This window comes from Myodes glareolus, chromosome 8 (genome assembly GCF_982192425.1).
Source record: "Myodes glareolus chromosome 8, mMyoGla1.1, whole genome shotgun sequence".
Taxonomy (NCBI): domain Eukaryota; kingdom Metazoa; phylum Chordata; class Mammalia; order Rodentia; family Cricetidae; genus Myodes; species Myodes glareolus.
Window position 1 is genome coordinate 9,116,872 of NC_142033.1, and position 14,985 is coordinate 9,131,856.

General features: G+C 46.9%; 1 protein-coding gene across 1 annotated transcript in view; it reads left to right on the forward strand.

Moving 5' to 3' along the window:
- Positions 1 to 2,205: 2,205 nt before the first annotated feature.
- The window catches only part of Hpse (heparanase), a 38,241-nt gene continuing 25,461 nt past the window's right edge, over positions 2,206 to 14,985 (forward strand). Inside the window, exons 1-3 of the mRNA XM_048426914.3 lie at positions 2,206 to 2,524; positions 10,910 to 11,055; positions 13,069 to 13,194. Of these exons, the coding sequence (XP_048282871.3) occupies positions 2,310 to 2,524; positions 10,910 to 11,055; positions 13,069 to 13,194 (487 nt within the window). The 5' untranslated portion in view covers positions 2,206 to 2,309. The remainder of the gene's footprint in view (positions 2,525 to 10,909; positions 11,056 to 13,068; positions 13,195 to 14,985) is intronic.

The following is a 14,985-nucleotide window of genomic DNA, read 5'->3' on the forward strand; positions in this document are numbered from 1 at the left end:
TTCAAAGCTAAAAAAACAAAAAACAAACAACAACAACAAAAAACCCCACAAAAAACAAACTTGTCTAAGACAAAGCCTAACCAGGCAGCGCACACCTTTAATCCCAGCACTCAGGAGACAGAGGCAGAGGCAGACAAGTGTGTGAGTCCCAGGCCAGCCTTGTCATGTAGTAAGCTTCAGGCCTATGACAACAAGACAACTCTGTCTCAAAATCAAAAATAATTGTCAGGCAGTGGTGGCACATGCCTAGCCTGGTCTACAGAGCTAGTTCCAGAGCTATACAGAGAAACCCTGTCTCGAAAACCCAACCAATCAGCCAAACAAACAACCCCAAATAATTGACAAATGGTCCAAGATTCCACACCCTACTGAGGACTAGAACGCTAGTAGGAACTTTATCAAAACCCAGGTGATGTGGACCTTGTTACACTTAGGGGAAGAGTCCTGTTACAAAGTGTCTCTGAAGTGACAATTTCTCCGGACATGACCATATCTTCCTCTGCTACAACAGGACAAATCAACTTAGAGCCTGGAGCCGGAACTGAACTCGGCCAAGAGCTCACCACATGCCAGTAGTCCTCCATTTCCTGTTTGTTTCCCAGTTCCCTATTAGCAATATGTCTGTAGATCCTACTTGCCGGCATCTCAGGATGTCACAGTGCAGGACATGGAAAGCTTGCAATGACCTCCTTTCCAAAACACCCAACCACTCCAAAGGAATTGGTGTGACTTCAGCCCATGACACTACAAGGGATGTGAGATGTGGTATCTGTGTCATGACAGAGGTGGAAAAGGGCCCCATCTTCTGCTTCCCACTTAAATGGGGTTACACACTCCAGACAGCTTGCTGCTAACAGGAATTTTTTTTTCCTTTTGTATCCCATAGCTATAGCATACCAACACAATACAGGTCACAGCATTAACTGTGATGTAATTTTTAAATGGCCTAGGGATGGACAGATGGACAGATAAACATTCCATACCAACCCATTTTTATTTATTGCTTTTTTTGGTGGTGCAATCTGACAGAAAATTCTAAGGTCTCTGATATCATTTGCTTCCTGAATAAGTACGAACTGATTGCCCACTAAAGGCCTGGCACCTTACCCTTCGTGAACACTTCGTAGGTATACCACAACCTCCATCTCTGCTTTCCAGAGCCTTATAGACCCACAAGTGAGGTGAGTACTGGCTGACATCACAGTGCTGACAAAAGCAGTCAAGTCTAGCATGTTAGGGTGCTCTGAGGGTGTTTTCCAGGGGCCTCAGTTGCCTAAAAGCGCAGGAAAGCTTCTTCCCGGAGACTGCATGGCTGTGGAGTCAGACAGCCGTCAACTGGGCTTGTGCGCCTGCAGTCATGGAGTTCTGACTCTTGGACAGGGTGCCCTGTCTATACCTGTGCCTTCCTGTAAAAAGAAAAATTTGCAATTGATCACATGCTGGGGAAAAGAGAGGTAGCGCGGTGAAAGCTTCTCTCACGGTATCAGACACACACACATACACACAGGCACACGCACATGCACACCAAGCTTAAGCACTTGGCGTTTGCCATCGTTATAAAGTTGAGGCAACAGCAAGAGGAATTTGCTCCGAATTCCAAGGTGTTTTAACCGTCGACTGCCTAGAAGCATCTTAGACTGCCTAGAAGACTCTTAGACTCTCCCAAGTACTCTTTTCAAGAGCTGTTTGGGGTGGGGGAGAGGAAGAAGAATTTTGAGGGTTGATTTTTAGCTGCGTTTTAGCGGATGCTTGGATTAGATTTCGAAGAGACAGTGAGATACCTGAGAAGCAGATCCTAGGCAGAAGACACTCTCCAGGTTAGTCAGACTTTGGAAGGCTCAAGTGACAAGCGTTTGAAGGCAGATGGGAGTCAGAGTAAGGGCTAAATGAGTCCTCAACTAGTGTTTTTAATTCGGGGGCGAGTCCTGGCGCTAAGTGGAAAGGACCTAGAAGAGAAGATAGTGTGCACAGGACACCAGGAAGCTGGGTCCCACCCCCTTGAGGTTCCGGGCGTTCCCTCCCCAGGCCTCCCAGGATCTTGGATTTTGGCCACCTCCGCACCCTTGGAATGGGTGTGGATGATTTCAAAAGAGGACGTGACCGCTGCCGCTGAGGAAGAAGCCAGCGCGGAAATTGGAGAGCGCTCGGATGGGAGGGCGGGGAGAGAAGGGCGTCAGGGGAGGGACGCAGGGGAGGAGTGGGAGGATGGAGCACCACGGGAGGGTACCGAGCCCTGGCGCCAGAGGCAAAGCAGGTCCGGGTGCCGGGGGCGGGAGCTCCCACAGCTGTTGGCGGTCCAGCCAGGTGAGATGCGGCTGCTGCTACTGCTGCTGGGGCTCTGGGGGCTCTGGGGACCGCTCGGTGCCCTGGCCCAGGGCGCCCCAGCCAGGACCGCTCTGGCCGAGGACGTGGTGGACTTGGAGTTTTCCACCGAGCAGCCACTCCATCTCGTGAGTCCCTCGTTCCTGTCTGTCACCATTGACGCCAACCTGGCCACCGACCCGCGGTTCCTCACCTTCCTGGGGTAAGTGCAGCCCCTACTTCCACCGCGCCTGTCCCCTGGTCGCCTCTCACACTCACGAGGGCCAGCCACTCTCTTGGCTGAAACAACTTTGCGTTCGGTCTACCGAGCCTGCCTCCCATGTACAGCCAAGCCCCAAAAGCTTTTTCCTGTTTGATTTACTCAGCGCTTGTTGCCTGGGCACCAGCCAAGCCCAGGTTGAGAGGAGGTTTGGAGGATAAAACCCCAAGCTGTCACACGTCCCAGCACTTCAGCTGGAGCCTTTGAATTTGCCTCAGTAGAGGACAGTAAGCTGGTGTTCTTTAAACTCTCTTAGGACATTTAGATTTAAAAAAAAAAAAAGCCACGAAAGAAAAGTAAGATAGAAAAACTCCTATGGAGAACATCCATCGCTCATCTTGCTGCTTTTTAAATCATTTAGCTATAAGGGCGCTGGGTGTACCTCAGTTTGATGGAGTGTGTGAGTAACGTGCAAGTTTGAGGCCAGAATGAACCAAACGGGTGGGGGAGGGGGAGTGGGAGAGAAGAGAGACAAGAGTATACCACCATGCCTCGGACTGTATGGTGCTTGTAAGCCCAGCACTTGGGACGTAGGAGGACCAGGAGTTGCAGGCCACCTTTGGCAACACAGCAAGTGTGAGGCCAGGCTGGACTAAATTGGAGGAGGAGGGGGAGATAGGGAAGAGAGAGAAGCCTGAGACTAATTGAGAAAATTGGGGATCAGTGGGATGGGACAAGAGAGGGCAATGGGGGCAAATATAATCAAAACACATTTTATACACTTTCTAATGAGTCATGATGAAAGCCATTATTATCTATAATTAATATGTGCTAATAAACTTTTTAAAAAGCTTATGTTTCTCCAAGATTAGGGTGCAGACTGGATGTTGCTTCATCAGCGCAGGGTTTTCCCTTCTCCTGAGGAAACACATCTACTGCTCCTCCTCCATGAGTGCAGCCTGTCCCCAAGGTGAAAGACACCAGGCATTCTCGAGGCCATCTAAGCCATGGAAGGCTCCAGAGATAACCACATCTTTTGTGGTTTTGAGACATTGCGTAACCATTAGCTCAGACTAGCCGTGGACTCGTGATCTTCCTGCCTCGGCCTCTTGAATGCCACCACACTTACTACATCCTCACCAGTCCTTTATGTCACTATTGTCCAAGGTGACACTGATGGCACACCCTGCACCCACGCTCTCAGGTGTCCCCGCTGACTTCACATGGAGTCTCACGGTTGAGTCCGACAGTCCAGCCACTCTGGTTTTCACAACTGTGACTCATGGGATTTGTAGGATGATTTGACGAGATAATAAGTACTCACTACAGGGTCTGAAGGTTAAGCTCACTGTTTCTTCTTGCCTAGTGCACACCAAGTCCTGGGTTCAATCCTCAACACTAAGTACAACTAGGCGTGGCAGCTCACGACTCTTCTCCTAGCACTCAGGAGCTAAAGGGAGGAGGATCAGAAGTTCAAGGTCATCCTCAGCTACTTGGCAAGGCTAGCCTGGGCTACATTAGACTTTTTCTTGAAAGAAAAAAAGGGAGGAAGGAAGGAAGGAAGGAAGGAAGGAAGGAAGGAAGGAAGGAAGGAAGGAAGGAAGGAAAGAAAGAAATAAATTAATTTAAGGGCTAAGTGTGATGGTGAAGACCTATAATCCCAGCAACAATGTTGTTGGGAGGCAACAATGAAGAAGTTGAGGTTATGGGAGATTAAATAACTCACCCATGGTCAATCAGCTAGCAAATAAAGGCAGTATTTGGAGTCAGACTCCTATCACAGAAATAAAGGCACACAGAAGAAAACAAGCAAGCGATTATTTTCTAAAGGAAACACAGCAGAGTATGTTAGGAAAAGATTGTCTAGAAACAAATTGATAGAGTGATTTAAAGAAAAAACTGCCATTAACATACAGATAGATAGGAGACTTGGTGCCCAAACCTCAGCGGTGCCTCCAAGGAGGGATGAACAAATGAACTCGGCTGGCGTGATTCTGTTACAGGTACTAGAAGAACGGAAACAGGTCTCTCACATTTGTAACCAGAGAACAGACAGTACGAAAAATTTAAACGTTAATCTTAGAAGACTCTAGAATTGAAGAGGAACATCTGTTAAATTTCTTTTCCCTGGGGAAATTAGTCAGAATATATCCTCAGCCTGGATTAGTGTGGAATACCAAAGAGACCCAGGTCCCAGAAACAACATGAATTATAATGTCAGCCCCATATGCAAGGCACAAATGGAATTTTTAAACATTTTACAAAAAGCAAAAAAAAGCTAAACATGATTGTTAGCTATATTTCTAGCACTTAGGAAGCAGAGATAAAAAGATTACATGTTCAAGGCTAGCCTGGGATACATAGTGAGGCCCTGTCTCAAGTAGCAAAACAACAAAAAGTGAATATAGACATTAGGAAGAAGCGTGTGGCCGCTAACATTTGCCAGTGCTGGTGACAGAATCCAGGGTCTTGCACACTACACAGCCCTTTCTGCCACTGAGCTGCACCCCCAGACCAATATAAAAACAGTAATGAGGTAGTTCACATTCTCTTTCTAACTCATGCCTCTAAAATCTTGGGATTTATGTTCATGTCATCTCTCAGTTCAGCCCCCCAGCAGTTCACGGCTACTGTATTAGAGGGCACAGGTCTATTTGTAACAAGGCATATGCATACATGGCTGTAATTTCCTCATGGAGATGAGATGATATAGTGCTGAGGATGGGTAGAAGTCATGAGTTCTACAGAGTTTCTGTTGCTGTAACACAACAATGAGACCAAAAATCAAGTTGGGTAGCATGGTAGTTTAAATGTAATTGGCCCCCATAATCTCATAGGTGTGGCACTATTAGGAGGTGTGACATGTTGGAATGCTTGTGGCCTGTTGGAGGAAGTGTGTCACTGGGGGCAGGCTTTGAGCTTTCTTATGCTCAGGATACTGCCCATTGTCTCAGTCAACTTCCTGTTGCCTGTAAGATATAGGACTCTCAGCTACTCCAGCACCATGTCTGTCTGTGTGCTGCCGTGCTCCCTGTCATGATGATAATGGACTGAGCCTCTGAAACTGTAAAGCCAGTCCCCAATTAAATGTTTTCATTTATAAGAGCTGCCGTGGTCATGGTGTCTCTTCCCAGCAATAAAAGCCCTAATGAAGACAGGGAGGGAAAGGGGTTATTTGGCTTATACTTCCAGATGGTAGTCCATCATTGGAGGGAGTCAGAACAGGCATGGCAGGATCCTAGAGACAGGAGCTGATGCAGAGACCATGGAGGAGTGCTACTTACTGGCTTGCTCCCTGTGTCTTGCTCAGCCTGCTTTCTTATAGCACCCAGGACCAGCCTAGCGATGGCACCATCCACAGTATGCTGGGTCCCCCCCCCCCCGCCATCACTAATTGAAAAAACGCCTTACAGCTGGATCTCATGGAGGCATTTCCTCAGTTGAGGCTCCTTCCTCTCTGATGACTCTAGCTTGTATCAAGTTGACACAAAACCAGTCTGTACACCCACAAAGCAAAAATGTAGGTTTTGCTTGCTTTGTATAGTAATTTGCTTTTTTCTTCAGTAAACATTATTTTTTGCCATTTTAACAATGTTGGTGGTGGTTTGAAAGAAAACAGCCCCCAAAGGGAATGGCACTATTAGAAAGTGTGTTCTTGTTGGAGTAGGTAAGGTCTTGTCAGAGGTTTTCTATGCTCAAGCTACTCCAAGTAAGACAGTCCACTTCCTGTTGTCTTCTGGTCAAGATGTAGCCAGCACCATGTCTGCCTGCATGCCGCCATGTTCCCCACCATGAAGATAATGGATTAAACCTCTGAACTGTAAGCTGCCACCTCAATTAAATGTTTTCCTTTATAAGAGTTGCCGTGGTCATGATGTCTCATCAAAGCAATAGAAACCCTAACTCAGACATCAGTCAAACGCAGAGGAAGGAAGCTTTGTTTGGGCTTGGCAGGGAGGAATGGCAGCCAGTGGCCAGAACCCGAGTAACACAAAGTAAAAGAACTAGGCAAATGCTCTACCACTGAGTTAAATCCTCAACCCTCCTTTTAAAAATAATCCCTCTTTCTTTTTAAGACTTATTTATTTATTTATTTATTTATTATGTATGCAGTGTTCTGCCTGCAGGCCAGAAGAGGGCACCAGATTGCATTATAGATGGTGTGAGTCACCATCTGGGTGCTGGGAATTGAACTCAGGACCTCTGGAAGAGCAGCCAGTGCTCTTAACCTCTGAGCCACCTCTCCAGCCCCATTTTTTTTAAAAAGAATTATTTATTTTTTGCTTTATGCACATTGGTGTTTTTCCTGCATGTGTGTCTGTGTGAGGGTGTCAGATCCCCTGGAACCGGAGCTACCAGTGCTGGGAATTGAACCCTGGGTCCTTTAGAAGAGCATCCTTTGCTCTTAACCATTGAACCATCTCCCTTAGGCCTTATCTAAAAACTCTTCAAAGAACACCATTGCCTGGGGACCATGTGTTCAAATAAGTGCACCTATGTGGGACGTTTCTCATTCAAATCACCAGACCCGCATCGCACAGGGCCACAGGGCCCTTGTCTATTACTGAGAGAAGTGGTTTTGATTGAAGAGAGACAACAAACTGAGAGGAACCACAAGCCTGATCCCTGTTCTGTTCCCTGTTGGTGCCTCCTTCCCTCCCAAGCCATTCCACCACGCTCCCTGTAGCCTGCTGTCATTTTCATAGAGCATTCCTTTACCCGATGCCCTAGCTAACTGAATACTTCCTGAAACTTCTTTGCCCCTGTAGACCTGTTTAGTATGAGTTGTACATTTTTTTCATACTCCGTTCGTGTGCCTGCAACTCCTTCTAGACAATGGTTCATGAGTCCTCATGTAGACTGTAATTGAGATCACTCTTGGCTTGTTACCACTGGTGAGTTAGCCTAGCTCCTTTTTCTTTAGGCTCCATATTTATAAAGTCAGAATGATAACGATGCCCACGTCACTGTGATGTCCAAGCTGCCTAAAGCGCTGGATGAAACCGCTGTGTGTTAGAGATGGTTGTTGTGACCCCAGTGTGGGGTTTCCCTCCAGCTCTCATTCAGTCCTTGTAATCCCCCTGATTCCCTAGTCTCCATATTGATTAAAATCTGTCACTGTTCTCAGTCCTGAGTCCCACTATCTTCTTAGGTGACACTAAGGTGAAAACACGAGTCTCTCGATTTCTCCATCCTCGTCCTCTCAGAAAACAGCTCCTCAGCGTCAGGCCAGTTTGCATCACATCATAAAATGTGACATTTCTTCTCAACCCCTAGAAACTGGCGAGCACCGAGAACCAGGGTGCTTTTTTGCTGACGGTTGGCTGTTAGTTCATGCTGCTTGACTCCATTTCAGCATGCAAACACCGCGAGCTTGTCTTGATTCTCTTCAGCTTCAGTAACATCACTTCTATATGTGAAACGTAAAATTCCAACGTGGTGCTCTTGGATCCCAACTCCGTGCCTTCTCAGCTCCTTTACATTGTAGCAAAAGTAAATTCTCAATCTCCTGCTTTTCAAAAAAGCACCTCCCTGAGCAGCTGCCTCCTCTCTCTGTCTCGTCCATAGTTGAACTTCTTGATTCGCCGTCCGCACCGTCCTGTGCTGATAACCTCTGCCTCACTGCTCTCGCTGAAACACCAGCTGTCACTCAGTCCATCCTGGATCCTTCTTTTAGAATCTCTGGGGTGGCCCTTAAATCTGGAAATGGAAATATAATAACGTTTAGTGCATGTTAATAAGGCACCTTTTCTCTGTGTCAAAGATAAGCAATATATTTTTACCCTAAAGGTAAAATAAAAACACCTGCAGGCTGTTTTGTGTTTTGTTTTTGTTTTTTTCCTTGACAGCCTCCACTGGAAAGGGAACAGCTGCAGCTGCCTTACACATTCTTTGATTTCCATGGCACCATGTGATGGGTATTTCCCCCCTTTTTTTCCTGCATATGACTGAAATACTGTGCCTTTGATCAATTTTGTTTTTATGGCAAGTTTTGCAGCTGTGTTAAATCTGTTTTTTTCCAGAAGGCATCAATATTGTATTCTAAAACCACAAAAGATACTTTGCTGCAGAGGAGACGAACCAAAGGTCCTTACTAGCAAAACCCCGAGACAAATGACTTGCTTTATGTGGCAATGGCCGTAGCAATGAGTTTTAATGTCTTCTTGTTCAAAAACTAGTCATTGGCTGGCCTCCCCTTGCCCTTTCTCAGGCTAGCTTTCTTTGTTGTTTCACTTAACAAATATTGGCCAAGCACTGCTGAGTGCCAGCAGTGCATCCAGGCCCTGGGAAGAATCCTATAGACCAGACAAGGTCCCTGCTCTCAGGGAACCAGTACCAGGGGCAGCAGCTGGGAGAGGCAGAGCAGTGAGACACACGAGGAAGCCGGTTTCAAAGAGTGGGAAATCCTCCACAGGACACGAGGCCGATTGGGTTGATGGAGGGTGACCCATGATGCTGCAGTCCATCTCTGGGGATCAGGATTGGTCCATGTGTGTCTGACGCAGGCCATCATTTGGTGCTACAACTCCTTTCCCCTCCATTCTCAAAGGACACCACACTTGCCCAGCCTCAATTGCTCACAGATAGTAGCTACATAAATCTAAATGGGTTTCCTCGTCATCAAACAAAATAAAATGCCAAGGACCAGAGCCAATGCCCGGCTAAAGTCAGTGGGGTGGTTTAAGGCCCGAGTGACTCTGAGCAAGTCCTTCGCGTGAACTTTTTGGGCTTTGTATTGGCATTCATGGGCTATGTGGCTATTATGTTTTGTTTTCGTTGAAACATTTATTCATATCTTCAAGATCCTTAAACATATTCATAATTGCTATACTGAAATGCTTGTCTTGCATGTCAGCTAAATTGCTTTATTCAGCACATATAACAGTAGGGTGCTGGTTTCTGGAGGAAGCATGTTGTCTTGGTGGTTTATGTTTGTGTTTCTGAACTGGGCTCTAGGCATCTGGATATGACATTTGTGTGTTTCTTTACCTAGATGTCTGGTCTTCTTTGCTGCTTGGGTGTCTGGTGCTTTGGTTGCTGTCACTCAACTCTGACAGGTTGTGAACCAGCAGAACGACACTTGGCTTTCAGCTGGAAGTCACTCTGGGTTTCTGTGTCCAGACTCTATCTGGCCCCAGATCTGAAGTTCTGGTTGGGACTCTGAGTTTACACCCCAAGCAGTCCCAGACCGGTGAGGAGGGTGGGATGGGTGGTAGGGTATCAGTGGGACCTAGATCCCCTCAGTGGGGTCTGAGGTCTGACTCCACCAGAGGGAGCAGAACCAGAGCTAGGGATATCTTGGGTCAGCCAGGATGGATGGGAGTCCCAAAGGGATACAGATGGACTGGGAATGGGGGTGATGTGGGTAACAGTGGTGGTACTAGGGGTACTCTAGCAACATCAGGATAGAGAGAGGAGGGGAAGGAGAGCACATGTCGTTAGTGGCTGCAGAGTTCCTAGAGGGCATCAGGTCTGCAGGTGAAATGTGACTGATCATTGACTGCACCGAGCAGTCTCCAGGACACACCGCCAAGCCCGGATGTGTTTCTTAAGTTCCATTCACATGTGGCCTGTGGATCTGGGGGCTCAGTGTCCATTTATGTATTAGTTTTGTCAACTGCTGGGGCAAGATGCCTGACAGCGCCATTTAGGGATGGAAAGATTTGTTTCAGTGTGTTCTTCACCACCTCACGGAGGTCACGCTGGCAGGAGCCCAAGGCAGCCGGTCACACGGCGGCGTCTGCACAAAGAGAAGAGAAACAAATGTTCACTTTCTCCCTTTTATTCAATCTGGGACCCCAGCCCACGGGATGGTGTCACCAACATTGAGGGTAACTCTTCCCTCTGTTTAACTTTTCTGGAAATGCACTCACAGACATACCTAGAGATACATACAGGCAAGTTGGCACTGAAGTATTAGCCACCACAGTTGGCATCTCAGTTTCTACAGATTCTTCTGCCCCTTGCTTTTCCCCCATTCCATTTTATGACCTCATCCCAGCAGATGACAGCGCCGTCTTCCAAGGCACGTCCCCAAACTCACCCTTGACTCTTCTGACCCACTTGATCACTAAATCTTTGGTTCTGCGGATAAATATGGCTTGAACTGTTCACCTCTCTTGACCACCCTGGGGCGGAGAGCGGCTAGAAGTTAAGGAGTAGGCCCACCAAGAGAGAAGGAAGTGAAAATATTTAACTGGAATTTCTCAGAAAATAATAATTACAAGTCAGAATGGTGGCGCATGCCTATAATCCCAGCACTCTGGTGCAAAGGCAGAGGGATCCCAAGTTTGAGGCAACTTGTAGAGGGCTACATAGTAAGATGTCTCAAAAAAAACTGAAATAATAATAATTATTATTATACTCTCCTGCTTGTCTTCATAACAGCTCTCCAAGGCTCCGCACGTTAGCCAGAGGTTTATCTCCTGCGTTCTTGAGATTTGGTGGTACCAAGACTGACTTCCTGATTTTCGATCCCAAGAAGGAACCAACTTTTGAAGAAAGAAGTTACTGGCACTCTCAAGCCAATCACGGTGAAACTTAGAAAAGATTATATATTTTAGTTAACCTGTGCCGGTCGTGAGATTGCTTAGGGAAAAGATTGTGCTCAGACCTAGCTATTAGACAAGCAGAGGACCCCAGGGGAATGAGGAAGCCGTGGGCGGCTTTCCTCCCCGGATGCCTACATGATGGGGCGTGCTGGGCATGACCGGGGGTTAAAAACAGGCAAACAGTGACTGTACGTGAAAATAGCTGGTTCGAGGGAACACATGAGTGGAAACAGGGTCAGACTGGAGAGTGTTTAGAGGTAACGGCATAGCAGTACACAGAAGCTCGTTATTATGTACGGAGAGTGGAAGGGAGGTCAACAAAGAAACCCAGGAGAAAACTTTTGCCTAAGCATGATTTGATTTACTGGATGCTGGGTCTCGAATTCACTGACTGCCCTGACTGCCCTTGCTGAGTCTGAGCGGTGGGGTCTTGGGACCCCAACCTTAGCCTCTGTCTTTAGCAGGCTTTTCAAACAGTTGTAACACGTAAGTCACCTGCCCTTGGGGACCTGAAGATTTGTCTGTGACCATCAGAACTCCTGTGAGGCCCCGGATGTCTGTCAAATCATTATCTGAACAATTGTGAGATACATTGTATGTCTTCCACCTTAAGAGTGTGTGTTTTGTCTGTTAATGAGTAGCATTAGTTAGTTCCTATATTACATAGTCCTTTCTACTCACTCTCTCCAGTGAGAAAGTGTTCAGAGCGGTCAGTCCCAAACCGGAAGAGTGGTGATTAGGAAGGAGCAGAAAGCAGCCTCCAGGGCCTGCTTTAATGATAAGTTCCAAGAGTTTACTCAGTCTGGCTCTTGTCCACCAGTCCTAGATGCCCTGGTCCTCTTTTTTGGCCTTTTGACTTTTCTGCATTTCCAATCTAAGTTTAGATGAGACCCCAATTCCCAATCTTCACACCTCACTTTTCCTCATCCTGGGGCAGGTGACGAGCTCCCCGAGAGCCCCAAAGTGCCTCTGAAACACCCTTTGTGAGCAATGGGATAGAAAAGGGACTGTGTCAGCCGGTCCCAGGGCAGCTTCCCAGAAAGGAAGTCACCAGCCAGTCTCAACTGGTTCTGCCAGCAAGCGCTGGCACCTCTGGTGTCTTGTGATTAAACAGTGCCAGCTTCCTGGGAGGAGAATGGGGCTCCCGTGCACACCCCGTGGTTCCGGAAGCTCTGCTGGTACCAGCTTTCCACGGAGAACAGTTGGTAACTTACCAGTTTGGGTCCTTTAGCTCCAATTCATTAGAGAAGAAACCACTACAAAACAAATACCGTCCAGGTACAGCAGCTTTCTATGTGTTTTGATTGTTTTTTCTTTTTTATGTGTATGGGCATTTTGCCTACATATATGCAGGTTCACCACATGCGTGCCTGGTGCCTGAGGTCAGAGATGGGACTGGATTCTCTGGAAATGGAGTTACAGGCAATTGTGAGCCACTAAGTTCAAATCCACCTGAACTTAAACCCAGGTCTTCCACAAGAGCACCAAGTGCTCTTAACTGCTAAGACATATCTCCAACAGTTTTTGTTTTGTTTCTAAGGCAGAGTCTTGCTATTTAGTCAAAGCTGGCCTCAAATTCATGCGGTCCTCCTACCATGTGCCGAGATGACAGGTGTGTCACCACAGCCAGCTGTATTTTGAAAATGAGCTTTCACTTTCGAGCTGAATTCCGACCTCCCCACCCAGCTATCTGACACGTCCAAGCTGCTGAGGGGATTTCTGAGTTAGTAAACCATCTGAAATCACGTCTGGTGTTCCCCGTCAGTGCTCGCCCAACGTTTCCTAGGGAAACTGCCCGCGGGTTGTTTTCTTGGCCGTCGTCAGTCAACAGATGTGGCACATGTAATAATGTAACTTTCCCTGATTTTGTACTTAATAACCAGAAACCTAATCACCTTTCTTAACTATGGAATTGTTGACTAAACATCCAGGTTGGGTTTCAGCCTCGTCACTGTGAAGATGGTGGCTCTTAGCTCTTCTCTCTTCCACCTGCAGATATTTGCCGATCTGAGCCTGTCTCTGCCAACGTGGTGAGGAAACTCCAGGCAGAATGGCCCTTCTTCGAGCTGTTTCTGCTGAGAGAACAGCACCACAGGCAGTTCAAGAACAGCACCTACTCGAGTAAGAAGCACAAGCACCTGCGGGTGTTCCAGCCACAGGCGTGTTTGGAGGGGCTGCCTTTGGTCTGTAATACCCTACAGCAATATATAGAAAGTTGGGCAGTACTTCAATGCCATCAAGAGCTAATGAGGAGTTGGGGGAGGTGGCTCAGTGGTAAGATGCCTGCCACACAAGCACGAGGATCCCCGGCATTCACAGAAAAACTGGTTGTTTTTTTTTTTTTTTTTTTTTTTTTTTTTTTTTTTTTTTTTATGTGTAACGCCAGTACGGAGGCAAGTGGATTCTCTGAACTAACTGGCCAGCTACCGTAGTCAGTTAGTGACGTTCAGGTTCAGCGAGAGACCCTGGTGTGGTTGAGAGCAGGAAGGTGGCTCAGTGCTTCAGGGCACGGACTACTCTTCCAGAGAACTGGGGTCTGGTTGCCAGCACCCACATGAGTGACTGACTCACTACTGCTTGTTACTCCAGTTCCAGGGGCTCTGACATCCTCTTCTACTTTCTGTGTGCACCAGGCACCCATGTGGGACACAGACATGCATTTAAACAAGACACCTATACGCATTAAGTCATTTGTTAAAAGTTATTTGTGATGGGTGGTTGTAATTTATAACAACAGATGAAAAACAGAAAGACACTCAGTGTTGACCTCTGCCCTTCATAAGCATGTGCATACACATACACAACACACATGAACACACATGCATGTGCACACACACAGAGTTAATGAGAGAGGCTGGCATACAGCTCAGTGCTGCAGCACACTGAGCATGCGTAAGGCTCTGACTTCAGTAACCAGCATCTAGAAAAGAAGAAACAATTCGTGGAAGACCTGGAACCCAAAGTTTGTCTGGCTTTTTCCTTGACTGCTGACTTTGTCTGTTGGCCACAGAGTGGGATTCAGAAGCCAGCCATGGGAGTCGAGTTAGAAAGATAGTCTTCCTGCAGAAGGAAAATGTGGAAGTGTAGCACTGAAAGCTTACGCACACTTCCTTGTTCTTCCTTTTCTCCTCTCAGAAGGATGGAAAACCCCTATGGGTTGAAAATCCTGAATGTGAAAATCCAAAATTTGAAATCCTCCACAGTCCATTGTTCTGAGTCTCAGTTGAATAAGAGACACGCAGTTGGTAAAGGTTAGACCACTCCAAATCCATGCACACATGCATTGTGAAATGCTTCAGATCCAAGCATGGGAGCTAAATATTTGACCTACCATATGACTTGTTTGTTTTTTGTTTTATGAGACAGGGTTTCTCTGTGTAGCGTCGGTTGTCCTGGAACTCACTCTGTAGACCAGGCTGGCCTCGAACTCACAGAGATCTGCCTGCTTCTGCCTCCCGAGTGCAGGGATTAAAGTCATGCACCATCACACCCTAATCTTAGGACTTTTTAAAATACCCTTATTGCTCATTACCCTTCATGTAACCCTCTGCTACCTTGTCCCCATCTCCCACCCCAGTTTAACCCTTTCTGTTCCATTATTCCTCTTTACCTCTTTATACATACCACGGTGTCCAAACACCCCCGCCGGCCCTAGGAAGACCTTCCCTTTGGCCTCTTTCTCAATGGGTATTCTCAATGAAGAAGGAGTCAAAACTGAAGTCCAGAAATGAGGAAATATGTGATATTTGTCTTTCTGTGTCTGGGTCACTTCACTCATAATGATTGCTTTCAGACCCATCCGTTTAGCTACAAATTTCATTTTTCACAACTGAATAATATTCCATTATGTCAGCGTAGCTCATTTTCATTATATTCATTGTTGACGGACATCTGGGCTATTTCTAGTTCCTG